Below are 18315 nucleotides of genomic sequence, written 5' to 3'. Positions count from 1 at the left end.
AATCACAAGATGGACAGTCATCCCCTAATATTCCTGCCTCGATTGATGGAGAACTGGTCATACTATTTCAGTCACTGAATAAGATCATGATAGGTATTTCTTTCATCTTCCACATTCTCTTAAGTACATCAATCTCATCCCTGTCTACCTTCGACCCATCCTCAATAAATCTCTTTCTCACATGTGTTCATTTCTTCTGTTTTGTGATCCACTGAATTTGACTCACTGAGTCATTACAACTAAAATTTTATAATCACGTTTTAAATCATGAAAGAAACACTGCTTTGTTTTATAACAAAGTAGAAACTAAAATCAGATCTTTAGTTGTATAGAATCATTCATTCACAAACTTTGCATACTGTATGTAGCAGTAATACACATCAGTCTTCAAGAACTTTAATTCAAATGTGCTTGTCAGCTTCTCTTCTTGCCAATAGTTGCTCACATGAGTTTACAAATATAAATTGTTGATATGCACGTTGACATTTTAGCATCATTTATTTGGAAGAGATTATATATATTTAATATTAAAAATAAACCACTAAAATGGCAAGCAAAATATATAGGCCATCAGACATATTATTGACATTTTTATCAAATTCACACTTAAGTAACACCTAATGTTTATAAGTTTATATAGATATTCCGTTGAATTCATAGGATTAATGTAGTTTATTAGAAGGAAGAAGGGGTTTCCATTCTGTTAACAAAGTTATGCTCATAATTAAGTTTAAATATTACTAATTGGTAGCTTTATTCTAGTTTGAAATAAAAAATACTTACAAAATCTAAGGAAGATGTAATAAATGCTAACATAAAATCTAAAATTTAAATACTAAATGCTATTTTCATGCATCTCTATGTCATATGTGACCATTAGACTTACTGCCAACTCCCAGGAATACAGTGAAAGGTTTTCTAGATTAAGAACAACCACTGGGGATGTCTATGAAGAATTGTCATAACTATTTTAGGTAGACCCATCTTAGCTGTTGGCGGGGCTGTTCCCTCAGAGGGAGACCTTGAGCTGTACAAAATGAGATTGTAAGCTGAACACTACGTTTGCTTTTTCTTTCTTAACTGCCTCAGTCTATTGCTGCTGTGCCTTAAGCAGCAATGAAAAACCATAACTTTGAGCTGAAATGAGTCCATTCCTTCTTAAGTTGCCATTAGTACAACATCAGAAAAGAAAATATGACAGTCTTCATTATGCTTTTATCATTGATACTATTTATTCTAATTGAAAAGTTAGGAAATTGCCCTTAGCTGTTCTCTATATTTTGACTTAATAGATTTCTATAATAGTTTTCATCTACTGTAAAAAGATACTAGTTTACCACAGGTAAGAGAGACACTTGTCTATGAGTGTAATGATAAGTATTTAGGGTATGTATTATATTTGTATGATTAGAAATTATATCCCTCCCTAGCTGCAAGTATTTGGCTATTTCTACAGCACTAGCCATTGATTCCCTCACACAGAATGAGCTTTAAATCAAATTAGACAGATGTTACCCAAAGATATAACACCAAGATTAAGCCACTGAAGCTATATTGTTGGACTAGTCAGTCATGGTTCACAGGTTTTACAACAGGATATGTAGGGCTGTGGATTGCTTCTCTCCCTTGGTGACTTACACAGCATCTTCAGGTATTGTGAGAGGTTGTCCTATGGGAGAAGGGTTCCAGTTCCGTTATTGCTCAATTCGCCCATGCTTTATATCTTGTGGGTTGTGTGAATAACACCTTAACAGTGTGTTGCCAATAATGATGTAATATTCTGAGCAGTAGTCAAGTAAAATGTGTGTGTATTTATTATTTACCGATGTTTTTAAAAATACTCTAAGTATAGTTCCTAACATCTACCACTCTCTCTGCTTCAGCCTATCTCTCCCTTGTCACAATTCCCATTGTCCTTTTCAGCTCACGTATGTCCCAAAATCACCACTCTCTAGATGTTGCCACCATGGCACTTTCCAGTGTCTTTGTGTCCTGCATTATTTTAGGTTATGTCCTAACATCAATAGACTCAGAGGTAGAAGCCCCAAATTAGAGAACACGCAGTTTGTCTGCCTGATTCTGTGTGATCTCAGTCAGTAAAATGTGTTCCACTACCATTTCTCTGAAAATTTTTTTTCCTGCAAAAAAAAACAAAACAAAACAAAACATATTTTTATTTACAGCTAAATAGAATTCTATTGTATCTGCCTAATACACTTTTTTATTATGCAATCCTCAGTTGAAAGACATCTGGATTGCTTGCATTCCCTAGAGATTGTGAGGACAGCAGCAATGGACACAGCTCCCCAGGTGCCTGTGGAGTGGGGTGTGGAGTCCAGTATAGCTGACTAATATGGTAGACCTACATTTATCTTTTTGCAACCTTACACGCTTATCTCCAGAATGACAGCAGAAGTCTATCATATGCCCAATGGCGAATGACAGCTCCTCTCCACACACACTCTTGTCAGGGTTGGTTGTCAGTTGTGTCCTTGATCGTGAACCATTTTGACTGGGCTAAGATGCGATCTCCACATAGAGTTAGTTTGCATTTCTCTGATTGCTACAGATTCTGGGAACTCTTTAAGTGGGCTGTTTATCTGACAATTTTTACCCCAGTGAATTATTATAATCTACTCAGTTGCTTATATCTGACACATATGCTTTTAAATTATTATTTTTCCTTTTACTACTGAAATATGGAAAAATAGTCAAATTGTTTTAAATGAGTTTCTAAAGACATTTATTGAGCAGATTCATATTTTCTATATTATTCTGGTTTTCTCCTTGCTCTATGCCTTCTCGGACCTGTGCGTGATGTTTCCATTTGCTAAAATAAAAATAAAGATAGTCTTCCATGAGAGCGAGATGGTCGGAAAAATGTGTATGGCAGAAGAGTAGTTCCTAATGCGTTTCGTGCTGGTTCAACTCTCTTGGTTCTTCTGTCAATGTGAAGAGGAAAAAAATGCTAGATAATTTGTCAAAATCAAACAACAAAAAACAAAAAATACAAAAAAAAATACAAGAGCAAAAATCGCCCTAAAATTCATATTCTTACTATGATTTATCTTGTTTCTTTTTTCCTTTTCAAAACATTCCACTTTTAGAATCACTCTCTGACAAAGAAGGGCAGTTTGTGGGCAGTGCGACTCTCTTGCATGTGAGCCTTGTTAACTAGGAAAACTCTCTGTGCAATATGCAAATCAAAGTCTGGATGAGGGAAGTACAAGGTGATCTTAACTAAGGATGCTTGTGGGTGGTAACAAGGATGTGTGCACTTTCAAAGTGATTCCAGGCTGTCTTCCTCAGAAGTGCATGTGGTTGGGGGGAGGAGCCCCCTCATAGAAACAGGGGGAGGGGGAATGGGATAGGGGGTTTCTGGAGGGGAAACCAGGGAAGGGGATAACATTTGAAATGTAAATAAAATATCCAACAAAATAAAAAACAGAGCAAAAAAGAAGTATATATGAGCAAATGAAGGCAGAGTTTATCTCTTTATCCAAGCCATTTCTTATGAGACACAAGACACTATAAGTACAGAGAGGAAGTGGACAGTCTAGAGTGGATTTCAAATTAACCCTAGAACTCCTAGATCCATACATAATTCCAGCAAGATCATTCTGGGTTCTTTTCAAATGGCGCTTCCCAGCCCTTTCTACAGAAAAGCTTGTCAGCTACTACCACAGTAAGATGGTTGGATATTTTCTGAGAGATAATCTCAGGGCTCCAAATCAGCCAGTTCTCATCTAAACATCTGGCTAGAGAGCAGAAGCATCAATTTACTGAGAGATGTGGATTTAAGAAGTTGTAAGTTTGAAAAAGAATAGAGTCTTATGACATGAGCTTCTGAGAAAACTTGGGTTGGTGGGCTTATCAGTTACTTTCCTTGTTTCCTTATGCACCGTTCCCATGTGTATGGATGTAAAGGCAAGTAAGCCGTTAACAAATGGCACCCGCGAAACAGAAAAATCCATGTCCCTGGTTTAGACAAGACTGTCCCACAAAGTTTGGAATGCAGTCAAGGAGATCATTTTAATACAAATTAATAAACTTAACCCTTTAACACCATATTCACTCCCAACTCACTATGGAGTTGCCCATGTTCCAATTTTCTTTTCCAACTTTCATGAGTTGGAATTAACATGGACTGTCAGGTTTACTCATGGTTTGTATGGGGGGTAGGGATCCAAATCAGATCGTTAGGTTTGCAAGGAAAATATTTTTCCACTGAGACATATTCACAGTCCTCTTTTTTTTTAAGTCATCTTAGTAGGAGATTTGGGGAATTATATTGCCAAAGAACAGACCAATTATTCTGTAAGTATAAAAAGAGAACAATGAACTCAGTGGTTAAAAAATCTTCCAGTGTTGCCACATAGTAACGTCTGGGTAAACATTAGTTGATGTCTATAACTCAGTAGACTCCACAGGGTAGTCATTGTTAGAAGTGTGGGAAATGTTGAAAGCCAAAAATTTTAGGCAGCCGTAAATATGAATCTCCAGGGTTTTTTAATTCTAGGGTTTTTTTTTTTTTTGCTACTTTCTAAAACACTTTTAGCAAAGACCATATTCATATATATATATATATATATACATATATATATATGTATATGTGTGTGTGTGTGTGTGTGTGTGTGTGTTGGGGGCAGGCAATTGGTGACAAGAAGATGGCTGGGAAAACACTGTGGCATTATATTAGTTTGCAGGCTGATCCAAGTTTGTGTCTCTACCACTATCTGAGACATCCTTAGTGCTTCAGAAAAGCATGTCTTCTGCATTTTACCACCCAATAAATACCAGGTCCTCTGGCTATCAGATATTCCATGACCTGAAGTTGCTTTATGATGTTATGATATTTTGATCTTATTATTACTTCCTTATCTTTGGCATTATTATTATTTCCCATCTTCAAATGTCTTTTCTACCTTCTCCATAAAGTTCTGCTCAAATTTGAATGATGAACTTTGAGTAATGTGTTCTTGACCATATAAAACATAGTCAATCTTTGCGTCTTGTACCTCTAAGAAAATCCTCTTTAGTTCTTGGCATTCTGCCTTTCATAGTTAATATCTCTTTCTTCTGTTACACCTGGTAGACCACAATTTGAATTTTCCCTTAATCCGATGTATATATTGTGAAGGAGTAATAAGTAAACGAATAACATTCTTAATGTTGTGAGCTTCCTTTGAGAGGCAATATTAAATTGTAATGAAACACCAGTATTGGAATCACAGTATTTCAGCTTCAAGATTGTCCCATCAACTATAGGAATATGATTTTAAATTATTTCACCACATTACATTGTAGTTTACATGACAGAAAAAAGACAAAATAGTAAATTGCAACTCACGAAATTATCAGGACTACTATAAATTCATTCCTCTTGTAGAATATATAAAATTATCATGTCTATCATAGATTAAATAAGATATTAATAAATACCAAAAATACTAGGGTCTACCTGTCATACTAGTATAATTGTGGAGGCAATAACCTCAGTAATTCCATGTTCTCCTAAAGAAAATTTAACATGTTATATAAGATAATCAAGTGATACAAGGAATAGTTTATATAATATATGATTATATTTAAAATTTGTGTGAATGTTTTACATATTTCAACTATAAATTATATACTTGCAAAGCTGTTGTTGATCCTTGCAATTTATACAGTCTGTAAAATGAATAATCACTAAAGTACCACAATTTTAAAACTAAAGGTCCTTCTGTGGTCTTGGGTAGGACAGTGAAAATTTTGTAGGCCTTTATCCTGCCTTCTCCTTTCAAATTTCACATTGGAAAGGAATGTAATTTTTTAATTGGCCTTTTATTTTCATTATCTGTTTTTATTAGTAACTTTATAGGTTTTACTGTCTCTTAAATGTAGTGCTGGCATCTGTTTGTTCAATGTCACTAAATACAGGACAACAGTGATGTGCCTTGTGCAGAATAGGAATTAAGCAAGCTGTGTTGGGTATTAAAAATCAATTTTAACCAGTAATATTAAATAAAGGATTTTAAAAGAAAACCACAGGAAGACCATCTTATGGACAAATATGACGTGCATTTTGTAACAATAGCCTGGAAGAAATCCAAATTACTATTTTCTGTAGGAGCAATGCTTCAGTGTTCAGAATTGGGATTTCATGAGGTTTTAATAGAAAGTAAATGTGGTTAATATTGAAAATCTGTTTGCCACACTTTATTATTGTTCAGATACTTATACGAGGACTCTATCTCCTCGTATAAAATATTCAATTATTTTAGAGCAGCAGCTGTTTAGTGAGATGATGGTCATGGATGAGGCTTTCCTTAGTAGTGATGTCCTGCATTGGCCATTGTGTCCCAACACCGAAGGAGGTGAAAGCCCTGCCTTGTGATCCAGACTCAAGAGTCTATCCCTTGACATATGCTCTGGCTTCTTTCTAAAAGCTGATAATTTATTCTACTACCTTCAAAGAACATTTTTCAATGATTATCTTTAAAAATGAATATAAATTCTGTCAAAATACCCCATGTTTATTATCTTTGAAAGGTTAAATATCACCAATGATCATATGGCAAAGTTCAATAAGCCATGGAAAGATCCAATTTTTGCTTTCGTTCATGTAACAAGCATGAAATGGGAGTTTAGGAAATCTTCAGCAGCAGCGAAAGTTAGAGTCTACTCATTTGTAATCACGCCCAAAAGATCACTGCCTCTGCAATTGTTCTGTGTTTTATTATTATAACCTAAGTTTTTCCTATTCTCGGATTTCATCAAAATGCAATTATTCAGTATATACTCTTTTTTATGTGGTGACTTAACCAATCAAACCATATCAAATTAGTATTTTCTTTTTGTAGACACACAAACTTTATGAAAGTATAAGCACACGGTAGTTATAAGAACCATGCTACTCTAAGATGAGCCAGGCAGGAGGTTAAAGTTTGCAGGCTCCCTTCACACAAGGGAGAATCCAGGAGGGCCCTTAGGCAGTTTCATAGGATGAGGAAGTAAGTGGTGTCTTTGGGAGAGCCCAGTAGGCTGAGAGAGCAGACATTGGCTGGGCAGCCTGCCTGGACACTAGCTCTAGTGTCCTACTTCCTATAGTCCATCTGCTATAGAATTTGTTCAGGCCATGAGATACAGAGTAAACCAGAGAAAGCTGATTCCTAAAGTATTCAGAAGGCAAAGAGAGAGGGGTGGAGGTAGAAAAAGCACTCAGCAGGGTAAGACATGAAGCTTTCTTCCCTGAACCCTTACACTGAATCCCTCCCCTCTCATCTTCCATAATGACGACAACTGTTATATTTTGAGAGTTTTAACTGCCTGTTTACTTTTCTTTTTTAAAATCCTTGGTTAACTTGAAGCCATCCACACTCATAATCTATTCCTAAAACCACGATAATTACTTTTAACTTTCCATTCTTTACTTTCCTTAATCCTCTGGGTTTTTAATTTCAATGATGACAATTTTAAGGAATCTCCTGCCTTGTTTGATTCTTTATGTTCTATAGTGTTGATTTTTTCCAATTTTATACCCAGCTACATCTCACGAAGACGCAATAGAACTACTATATTAATGTGATCGTTTTACATTTGATCTGTGAAATACTTTGTGATCTCTTTTAAGCTCTTTCGCCTCATACTTTGCTGCTTTTCCATTTTCTCAGTTTACCATGTTAGAGGTTATGAGCTAGATATTAGTGTCTTAACCTTTCTCTACAACTCACCACAGTCTTTTTCCCTTCTTAATTTTGAAATATATATTTTCATTTCTCTCCCACTGTATCTACAGATTTTTTTTCAATTTTACTCCCATATTTTTCAGGCTTATTTACTCTCTCAGACTACATGTGTTTTCATTATTCTCAGCGTCGAGCATTTTTTCCTAGATTTTTGGCATATAATTATTATATTTTCAGGGCTCTTTTGTGTATTATTATTGTTTCTCTCTGGGCACTTTATTGTGTGCTTCTTTCATTTCGTCTCAATGCATGTCAAAGACTCTGATGATATCTGGTCATGTGAAATTACTGGTATTATTCTACAACTCTCACTTGCAAAGGGCACACGCTGGGTCCTGGTGGGACTTGTTAAGTTATGGATTCACTGTTGGGGACTCAGGCTGGGTTCTTTTTGTCTAGTTCAAAGTTCTTAATTTTCTGTCATGAAGGGTTATTTGATATTGCCCCCTGGCTAACTTAAGTTCCCCTGTGTACTGGATGAGAGAAGAAAATGTGGATGCCTCACATCTTTGACCTGATAACCCCTTCCCACATGCCTGCTCACTGGCGTGCCTCTAATCTGAATCTCTGGCCTTTGTGTTCAACAACTCTGAGCATTGAACTCACCCTACTCCAAGCAGTGAGGGTTAGTGGACTAGCTTGCTAAATGTAAGAGGCTACAGTTTAAATCCTATCTCACCTTTCCAAGTCAGCTCTCTTTCCAGAAGCATGCCTTAGTACCATGCTCAAGTTGGATAGGAAACAAAATGGTCCCAGAATTGGATGATTTTTAAATGGAAATTAGCTTGGTTTTTATTAATATATTTTGTTTTAGTTCATGGGTCTAGCTTTCTCCTTTTTCTTAAGTATACCAACCTGTTGATGTCACTCATCTGAAATCTCCTAGTTATGGTATCTGATATTTCAGTGGATTTTACTATTTAAAATCATCATTTTAATGGTGATTGCAAGGGAGACATGATATAATCAGTCACATAATTTGTATGCATCAGTATTAAATAAAATGGATATGTTGCTGTCAGACTGCAGGGAAGGATTTCACTTGGAGGCCATGCCTTCTCATAATCATTTCTCTGTTTTATTCATACCTGGGTTTGGGTTACTTCTCTAACCCTACTCAGTTGTCTTTCTTTCTTCGAAGTCTTCATTTACATTTATTTTATTTTATCTTATCTTATTTTACAGAGTATCAAAGTAAGCTGGCTCCCTCCTCCATCGGGAACACAAAATGGATTTATTACTGGCTATAAAATTCGACACAGAAAGACTACCCGCAGGGGTGAGATGGAAACACTGGAACCCAATAACCTCTGGTACCTCTTCACAGGTCAGTGTTCACACAGTGCAGTCTGGCAAGCTTTTGATGAATTAAATGCTTTAGGAATAAAATATACTCTCACTTCAAAGGAACATCGACTTTTTTTTTCCTGGCAGCTGACATTTATTGGCCTGAACAAGAATAACCTTTATATTTTTAACTTTATATGCCCTGTAATGCTTCCACTATCCATTTCCCTCTGTATCAACATCTTAAGTGTATCGCAGAATTTTTACCTTTGTTACTTCTCAGAAGTACTGATTCAGAAACTCTTTCTGCCTGATAACTTTTAAGATTTTAGTTAACAACTTTTAAAAGGCTTCTAATGAAAGGGTTCTACACGTTCCTCTCCATCATACCCCTCCTCCCCACAAATGTCTAGATAAAGTGGATATTAACAAGAAGGGGGAGTAAAAAGGGAGAACGCTGTGCTTTCTATAAGTGTATAAATCTACTTTTGTAGAAATATTGGTGGGATTCATAGGAGGTTAACATTCACTAATTAATATTCATTAATAGTCACAAAACTGGATCGAATTTCATGAAAATAATTTTCTGATTTGATAACACGAGAAAATAAGGTATTATAGTTTTGTAACCTTACTGTATATTCATCTAAGTTTCTAGTGAGAAGACTAAGGAAATTCTTTTTTTTATTATTGGATAATTTCTTTATTTACAATTCAAATGTTATCCCCATTCCCAGTTTCCCCTCTGCCAACCTGTTCACCCATTGCCCCCCCCCCGCTTCTCTATGATGGTGCTCCCCCCACCCACCCACTCTTATCTCCCCGCCCAGGCATTTCCCTATACTGGGACATCAAGCCATTCCATGACCAAGGGTGGGTGATCTCCCACTGATGTCCAATAGGCCATCCTCTGCTGCATATGCAGCTGGCACCATGGGTCCCTCCATGTGTACTCTTTGAATGGTGGCTTAGTCCCTGGGAACTCTGTAGGCTCTGTTTGGTTGATATTTTTGTTCTTCCTATGGGGTTGCTTCTAAACTTATCTCAGTGAAGATTCATGCTCAGGAGGTCAAGAAGGAGTGAACTTGGGAAGAAAGGGTCATGGAGATGTTTTCTTTTAAAAAAAATAGTGATGCATTATTGAGTTGGTGGGTGGTCATGACTTTGCAATAAATGCAAAGCTCATAACACTTCATAGTATGACTCTTGGAAGTCATACGAAGTGACTACATTCACAGCTTCCTTTGTCTGTCAGTGGGCAAGTGGCTGACCATATGTTACAGTTCAAGGCAAGTCCCCACAAACCAAAGCTGTTGGTGTGTGCTAATAGGAGCTGTGCCTTTGTTTATCACCACTTTATATGATGGTGGTAGCAAGGCTCAGAGTTTTATAGGTCTAGGACCAGCTCGAGACATGTCTATGGCCTTGACAATGAAGTATAGTATAATGGTTCACCAGAGTGATTCAGAGTAGATGCTGAGCAAACTAGAGATGACACTCGTCTTGATTAGTTTTCTCAATGCTGTGACAGAATGCTTGACAAAAATGACTTAAGACTTCTTTTGGTTCATTTTGAGAGTGAAGTTCCTCCTATCATGAAGGCATGGTATAGAGGAATGTGAGGCTCACATGTGCCTGCAATCGGAAGGACAGAAAGAACTCTGTACTGGTATTATTCTGATTTTCTGATTTTCTAATCTGGGGTTCTAGACCCTGTAAAGCAATCACTTACACTCATGGTAGGACTGCCTTCCTGCCTGGCAATTCATTCAAAGTCAGTCCCAAAGGTTTGTCTTCTGAATGATTCCAATGCCAGCCAAGTTAACATGCAAAGAAGCTTAATTATCGAAAGCCAACTCCTGGCTCAGTAATTTAAGTGCTGGGTATACAAGTCCAATAATCCAAGATTGGACAAGCAGCTCTCATATAAAAAGCATCAGGCTTGGTGTGGAATCATCACCACTGTAACCCCAGCACGAGGGCATGGAAGGGTGAACAGGGTCAATCAAATATCTGGAGTTCAGTATCTAGCCAGCCAGCATAATCAAATCAAATTGATGAGTTCTAGTTTCCATGAGAAATTCTTTCTCAAAAAGAAGAGAAAGAGAAGAGTAAAATAAAATTAAAGATCATTAGAGGAAGATACCTGACGTGAACCTCTGGTCCAAACATATACAAATACACCATGCACAGCTGTACATACACAAATACCCCGATGAACACACACGGTATCCATCCCTTGCCACATAACACAGAAGTACATCATTTTAAAGCTGTAATTTCCCACACTTGGTCTTATAAATTTATAAATAATTTATAAACTTCTCATAATGGAAAACAAATTTTGTTCCTTTGTGGAATCCTCAAAATTTTCATGATACTAACATTATTTCAAAGTCTCTTTTTAAGACACAAAGCTTATCCATGTGGATAATAATTAACAAACTATTATCATGGAGTTAAAACTTCACTACCATATATATATATATATATATATATATATATATATACATACATACATACACCTTCTTTACTGGTTTTGTATATATCAAGTACTTTATCCTTTAGAATATTGTGTGCAATAAAATAATGAGTCAAAAATTTTTGTTTTGTGTCCTATTATTGCAAATAAAAAAGAAAATGATGCAATGAGGTCCATTTCTTTGTCTTTCTGTCTGTCTATCTGTTTCTGTCATAGTCTCTCTGTCTCTGTCTCTGTCTCTGTCTCTGTCTCTGTCTCTGTCTCTCTCTCTCTCTCTCTCTCTCTCTCTCTCTCAGTCATGCATGGTTCTTACTCCCAATCCCATGCTCTCAAAACTAAATCTCAGACCCAAAATATATTTCCAAATACTTTGGCCGTGTAGTGAGACTTTATCTTATTAGATCATAACTTAAAGTATTCCATTTATTTTAATCTACATTTATCCATGTGACTGATTACCTGTGTTCATATACTATATGTCTGTCTTGTCTCATTTTCCTAGGCAAATCTCTCACCTGGATCAATCTCAGATTTTTCTCTCCTCCTGGATATCCCACTTTCTATTTCACCCTTTACTATAGGCCATAGTAACTGTTTAATTTTTAATCAACAGGTGATGCATCTATACAATACATAGGATTCTCTCTCTCTCTCTCTCTCTCTCTCTCTCTCTCTCTCTCTCTCTCTGTGTGTGTGTGTGTGTGTTTGTGTGTGTTAGTACTATCATGTTTCTATTTGACCACTGAAATTTTTAAACACATAATATGGAAAAATGAAATTATTTATTGTATTTCAAGGAAACATGAGTAAACACTCAATAAAATGTATTCATATTTTAATAAATAATATACTTCTACATAATTATAAAGAATAAGTGTTTCTATTATAAAACAGAATTCTTGTCACATAAATATAAAAGATCAACTTAAAGCAAGATCAAGCAGAGAAAGGCAACCACCAAATTCTTAAGCTCCATGGCCACCATCTTGAATTCCTAAAGACATCATTAGTCTCCATCATGCTTGGGTAGCCGCACACTAAAATTCTTAAGCTCCATGGCCACCATCTTGAATTCCTAAAGACATCATTAGTCTCCATCATGCTTGGGTAGCCCCACACATCCAACTCCTCTACAAGCTGCAAACCTGGCTGCTCCTCTTTCGCCTGTTCTATTCCTTACCTCATCTTTCTGCACCATTTATGTCTCTGGCATGAGCAACATCCCACCTCTCAATAGCATTGATTTTCCCCTCCACAGCTTATTGCAATGGGATTGCACTCACAGCCCAAGATTTCCCCCCCACAAAATCTGCCTGCCACAGGTTGTCTCAGGACTTTTCTGGGACCTTGGTTCTAACCGCCGTGATATACTTACTCTTTCTTTCATTTTGCACACCTGGAAAACCAGCAGTACATAGAGAGCACTGCCTGCTTCTAGCTACAGATCTCTTCTGAATGCCATCTGCCACCGATGTAGGTGGTAGCTGTGTACTTTGGTAACTGAACTCCCTGTGGTGTGTGTTTTGATCAAGGAAACCCATTAGCACAATACCCAGTTCATGCTCTCTTTTCTATTGAACTTGCAGTTTTACAACTTGGAACCCCCGATGAGTTGCCTTCAGGTTACCTTTATGGCTTTCCAAGTGCACAATAGCAGGTTTCTCCTTGGTGGCATCATCGCTTTTACAATTACAGCTTCTGTTTCCAACCAGGCTTGACTGCGACTTTAAATTTGTTCATAAAATTTTACTCATGAAAATACATATTTATATTGTCACTGTCTCTATTTCTCTGTGTCTTCTGCATCTGTCTGGTTTTCTCTCTCTCTCTCTCTCTCTCTCTCTCTCTCTCTCTCTCTCTGTGTGTGTGTGTCTGTCTGTCTGTCTGACCAAGACACAGCATAAATGACATAATAAACTATTTATTTCATTATCTTTAAGTTTGGCCTCATTGGTTTCTCAGGAAATGGGCAGAGAGCAGTCATATTTGGAGCATAACATAACATGAATGGCATCTAATCCAGCTCCTGGTAGAGTCTTTGTTTCCCTCAGAAATTTCACAAGAACAGACGTCAGCTTCTCTACTGGCAGGGCATTCCTATTGAAGAATAGGATATTTGCACAGCCCAGAATTGCTTGGCCTATAATATTCAAAGGCTCTCTACTCTTCAACTCTAAGATTTCTACGTCTGTCCCACAAACCAATTCCAGATGCCCATATGCCATGTGATCAGTTTTACCACCTTGTCTGCCAACAAATAGAGACCGTTTTCCTGTACTAGTTAATTTTCACAGTGCTGTCTCATAATACTTGACAAAAGTAATATAAGGTAAAAAGAGCTGATTTTCACTCACACTTTCAAGGTGGAGTTCATCAGGAATGGGAAATTATGGTAGCAGGGAAATGAGGTAATGGTTGCAGTGTTTCTACAGTCAGGGAGCTGAGACAGACAGATGCTAGTGTTCAGATCTCTCAGTCTGAGATTCCAACTGGTGGCATGGTACTGCCTGAATCTGGGACTTCTCTTTGCACCTCTTTTCTGGAAGTGCTGCAAAGATCTCAGAGCAACTCCTGTGTGGTTCTAAGTCAAGTAGCGCTGACAATGATAAGTCATTGTGGTAGCACAGCATGTGATTGTGTGATTATGGGCAAACTAACACAGAATTTTGTAGTAGGTAAGTGAAATTATTGATTTTCCATTTGAGCCTACCTATGTCTAGGGAATAAACTATCACTGCCAATGGGGACATTACCTATGTATTTTTCCTCTGTTTCAGTTATTCAGCAAATGTTATTTAAAATCATAACACACAAACACACACACACGCACACACACACACACACACACACACACACACACTGTCTCTTCCTTAGCCAATAATCTTCGATTTCAGAATAACATAGTTTGTTCCTATGGAAATATCATCCATACACTCTTATGGTAATTGTGACAATGTTTCCAAGCTCAATTATGGAATATAATACTGTCTATTTTAAAAACTAGGCAAAATCCTATATGCGTATTGTTGAGTTTAAAGTCTAGTTATACCATCCAATGCACTATTTACAAAGATTTTAAAAAGCCAAGCCTATGATATATTTCCCTCAACCATAAAGGAGAAACATGAAGAATAAGAATAAGTGATGTTAAAGGAAGACCTATGTGCTCAATAGAGCTTGTGTGTTATACAATGACATGTGGTTACTTTGAGAAAAATCACAGTTTTGAAAGACCTTGAAAATATTTTAACATGTCTAAGATTTACTATTAGACATAAAGAAGCATGGAGATGTTTCATTTTGCCTTTTTATAGACTACAGAAGGTTGGGTCCTTGACACTTTCTTGTCGATGGATTTTATTTTTTGGCTCATAACACATTAAAAATATGAAATAAACTGTTTATAAAATATGGATGGCATAGAATAGAGACACTAAGGACTGGAAATTCAACTCGAAACACTCTAAAGAGTCAATAAACATGATGAAATGTTCAATCTCGTTTTACAAATGAAGAAACAGACATTAAATTAGTGATTATTTTCTTTGGTTGTAGTGACAGTGATAAAAGTAAGTGCAATACGATCAGGAAGTACACAGGTAACACAGACTTCCATCCTCTGCATAATGTCCCCAAATGTCATGGAAAACACTATGTATATGTATTATATGCACATGTACATAAGCACAAATGTATTATTTTGAGTTTATTTTTTTCCAACAGAGATACAATACAGACACAGTTTTCCAAATTTTAGGACATATTTTAATGTATAATTCCATTTCTGCAATGCTTCCAAACAAAAATAATGTTCCTTAGAGTATTAATTTCATAGCAAATAGTTTTTAAAATTATAAATAACTTTAGCTAATAGACTTTTTAAAAACCAGTCATACCTATTGAAAGTCATGTGGAATAAAAACATAACAATTCACACGTTAAAGATTAAAACATTGTTCAGTTGTATTGTACTCACTTAAATACAGAATGATTTCATTACATCCAAAAGATATATTCACAAGTCTGGTTGAATGCTGATATTCCTGCTATATACAAATTTGGGGAAGACACTATTCAGACCATTACAAATCTGTGTTATTTTTCCCTCAAGCACAATCATTCCAAATTGCATGCTCCAAAAAAAAAATGTAGTCAAAGATAAATAATTCATCTCTACATTTTTTTATTTCTCGCAACTGGGTAGGGTAATGAGTACATGTAATCAGCATGGAGTAAACCCCTCACTACTCCAGCTTATTACCCCACTACCCAATGGAAAGACAGGATATGAATTAAATAGCTTATTATTCAGAATGGTTTGTAACAATTTGCCTCTTTAAAGGTTTGAAAGAATCTGAATTCAAAATGTAGCTTTTATTCCCACCATTACATCTTTGTGGCAAAACTAAGTAAAAAACGCTTTTGGGAATTTAAACAGAATACAATCTAAAAGGTTCGTAACTGCACCCGCTATTAACCTCAAAAATGTCATGCATACTTCCTTTTTGGTTTGAACTGAAGCAACAGAAACCATCAGTAAAGCATATTTGAAAGAGCTTTTCCCTTTCTCTTCCATGCCCCAGGGCTCATAGTCAGGAACACCTGTTACTTTTCTCGACAACCTGACCATGTTTTCAAAAGCCTTAAGGAGCCAGCAAGTGTTGCACACGTAAAGATTTGCTGTGGTTTAGGCTTTCCCCCAAACATGTCTGGGAACTGATATTCTTATAGTTAGTAAGCAGAGTCATTGATTTTTCAATATAAGTCCACAGTGTTGTCAACTGTGCAGGATTTGACCCCATATTTGAAATGCCTGGGACATATATAGATGTATTGATTTGGATGTGAGAAAAATTGGAAATGCTTTCATGCTTTCTTTTTGTGCAGTATAATTGAAGGGTAGAAATGCATGTTACAAAGCTGTATTTGTGACACAGGTGTTTTTGTTGTGTTCCGTTTTTCTTACTATGATAATGATACATCTGCAATAGTAAAGTAAGTCATAGTTCTAACGAGGGATTCCGATGTCCGTCTTCGGTCTTGTAGGAACCCTTAGGAACTAAATTTGAAAGCGATGTTTTGAGTTTTTGAGTGATCTTCTGGGAAGGTTGTTTGACACAGGACTAAAGAGAGTTCTCCTATTTCATGGCCAATATAGAGTAAAGGTAGTGATGCATCGGTGTTTTATGGGCTCAAAACTGGAAGCAGCATAGCAATTTTCTAACAAGGATAACTTGAGAGGAATCATGCTGCTTGAAAAGATACACCATCTTTCACTGTATGGTGAACAAAATTAGAAATCAAAGAGAGACATTATAGTGGTTAAAGACTCTAAGTTTGAAGAATAACACTGGTCAGGCATTCTCTGTTTTAATGATAGAATATTTGACTCACGATAGAGAAGCAACATTTTCTCCAGAATGATTTTATTCTTAGAAGCCTTTGGACTCTTCCACAGACTCATCCTAAATATTTTTAGGGAACCTCTGTGATACCTCTTCTTTAGCAATTAACATTGACGCTTATGAATGAGTAGCAGAATGAAATGATTTTAAGCTTTCTTTAGGGATGACAAAAGTCTCATGCACCTAAAGGTTTTGTTGTACCCATGATAGTGTCAAATGTTGTATTTTAATCTACTATTCCATTTACATCATTTATTTTTGTGCTCATTCAGAGTTATTGGCTTTGTCAATGGTTGATTATATGAAAATCTTCAATGTGCCAAGCACTATAGTACATTTTATGCATCTCTATCATTACAGTGCGATTGCATTAACTGGGTGATCAATAAACAAGAAGGGGTCGTTTGGAAAACTGGGAGCATAGAACCAGTAAATGGCGAGAGTCATCCCATGCAGAATTATGGAAATGCAAGCAAATTTACAGAAAGAAAATTGGGCCAAATTCTTCCTTTGTATCAGGAACTCATTCTTGATGTAACTAATCCTTTTGCCACAGGAAATAATTCATGGATGATGGCAAATGTTTCATGATTTAATTTCATCTTAATGATCTTTCCAACTGTCAAAATATGACCATTAAAATTTAACATGAGTTTTTCAGCAAACAGTTAAAACAGGGCAACAGAAATTATCTGTTTAACAATAATGTGTCAACTTACTAAATTCATTTGATACTTGGAGAAAAGAATAGGTTTTTACATCAAAATCTTAAACTCATTAAATGATAATCTGTGGATCCGATTTCGTTATAATTTCTGTTATTTCTAAAATAATCTTCAATGACAGTATTGTGGACAATATAATGCATTTAAATAGTTATTGAGATTAATCACCATTTTCTCTAACTTGACGATCTGTGGTAAGATACACTGAAAAGGTGGCGACAAAATCACAGCCCACAGAATCAACTGACTTGGACTCATGGGTCATGTAAAGAAAAGAGAGCCTGGAGGAGTCTGATCTAGGTCTCAGTCATACATGTTATGGCTGAGTAACTTGGTGTTCTTGAAGGGATCATAACAGTGGGATTGCGTTTTCCTTTGACTCATTTGACTATTACTGCAGCCGTTTTCCTTCTATTGGTTGGTCCTGTCCAGCCTTAATATAATGGTATCAGCATGCTCTTGTTGTAGCTTGCTGTACCCTGTTTGGTTGATGTGTCTGGGAGGCCTGCTCTTTCTATTTTTTTTCCCCTGAGGAGGCATATGGTGGGAAGTACATCTGGGAGAGAGTAAAGGTAGGGGAAGGGACTAGGAAGAACAGAGGGAGGGGAAACTTTGGTTCAGATGTAATATATGAGAGAAGAATTTAAAAAGGGAAAGTGTGTTTATTTTCTACTAAAATTCACTTG

The 18315-nt window shown here is 36.4% G+C and overlaps 1 protein-coding gene across 9 annotated transcripts in view; it reads left to right on the top strand.

Annotated features, from left to right (window-relative positions):
- The window catches only part of Dcc (DCC netrin 1 receptor), a 1103888-nt gene that overhangs the window by 896575 nt on the left and 188998 nt on the right, over positions 1-18315 (top strand). For all 9 annotated transcript variants that reach the window (XM_008772087.4, XM_063277120.1, XM_063277119.1 and 6 more), the window contains one exon: positions 8916-9057. In XM_008772087.4, coding sequence (XP_008770309.2) covers positions 8916-9057 — 142 coding nt within the window. The remainder of the gene's footprint in view (positions 1-8915; positions 9058-18315) is intronic.

The sequence above is a fragment of the Rattus norvegicus genome, chromosome 18 (genome assembly GCF_036323735.1).
Source record: "Rattus norvegicus strain BN/NHsdMcwi chromosome 18, GRCr8, whole genome shotgun sequence".
NCBI classification, from domain to species: Eukaryota; Metazoa; Chordata; class Mammalia; order Rodentia; family Muridae; genus Rattus; species Rattus norvegicus.
This window is presented reverse-complemented; position numbering and strand designations above follow the sequence as displayed.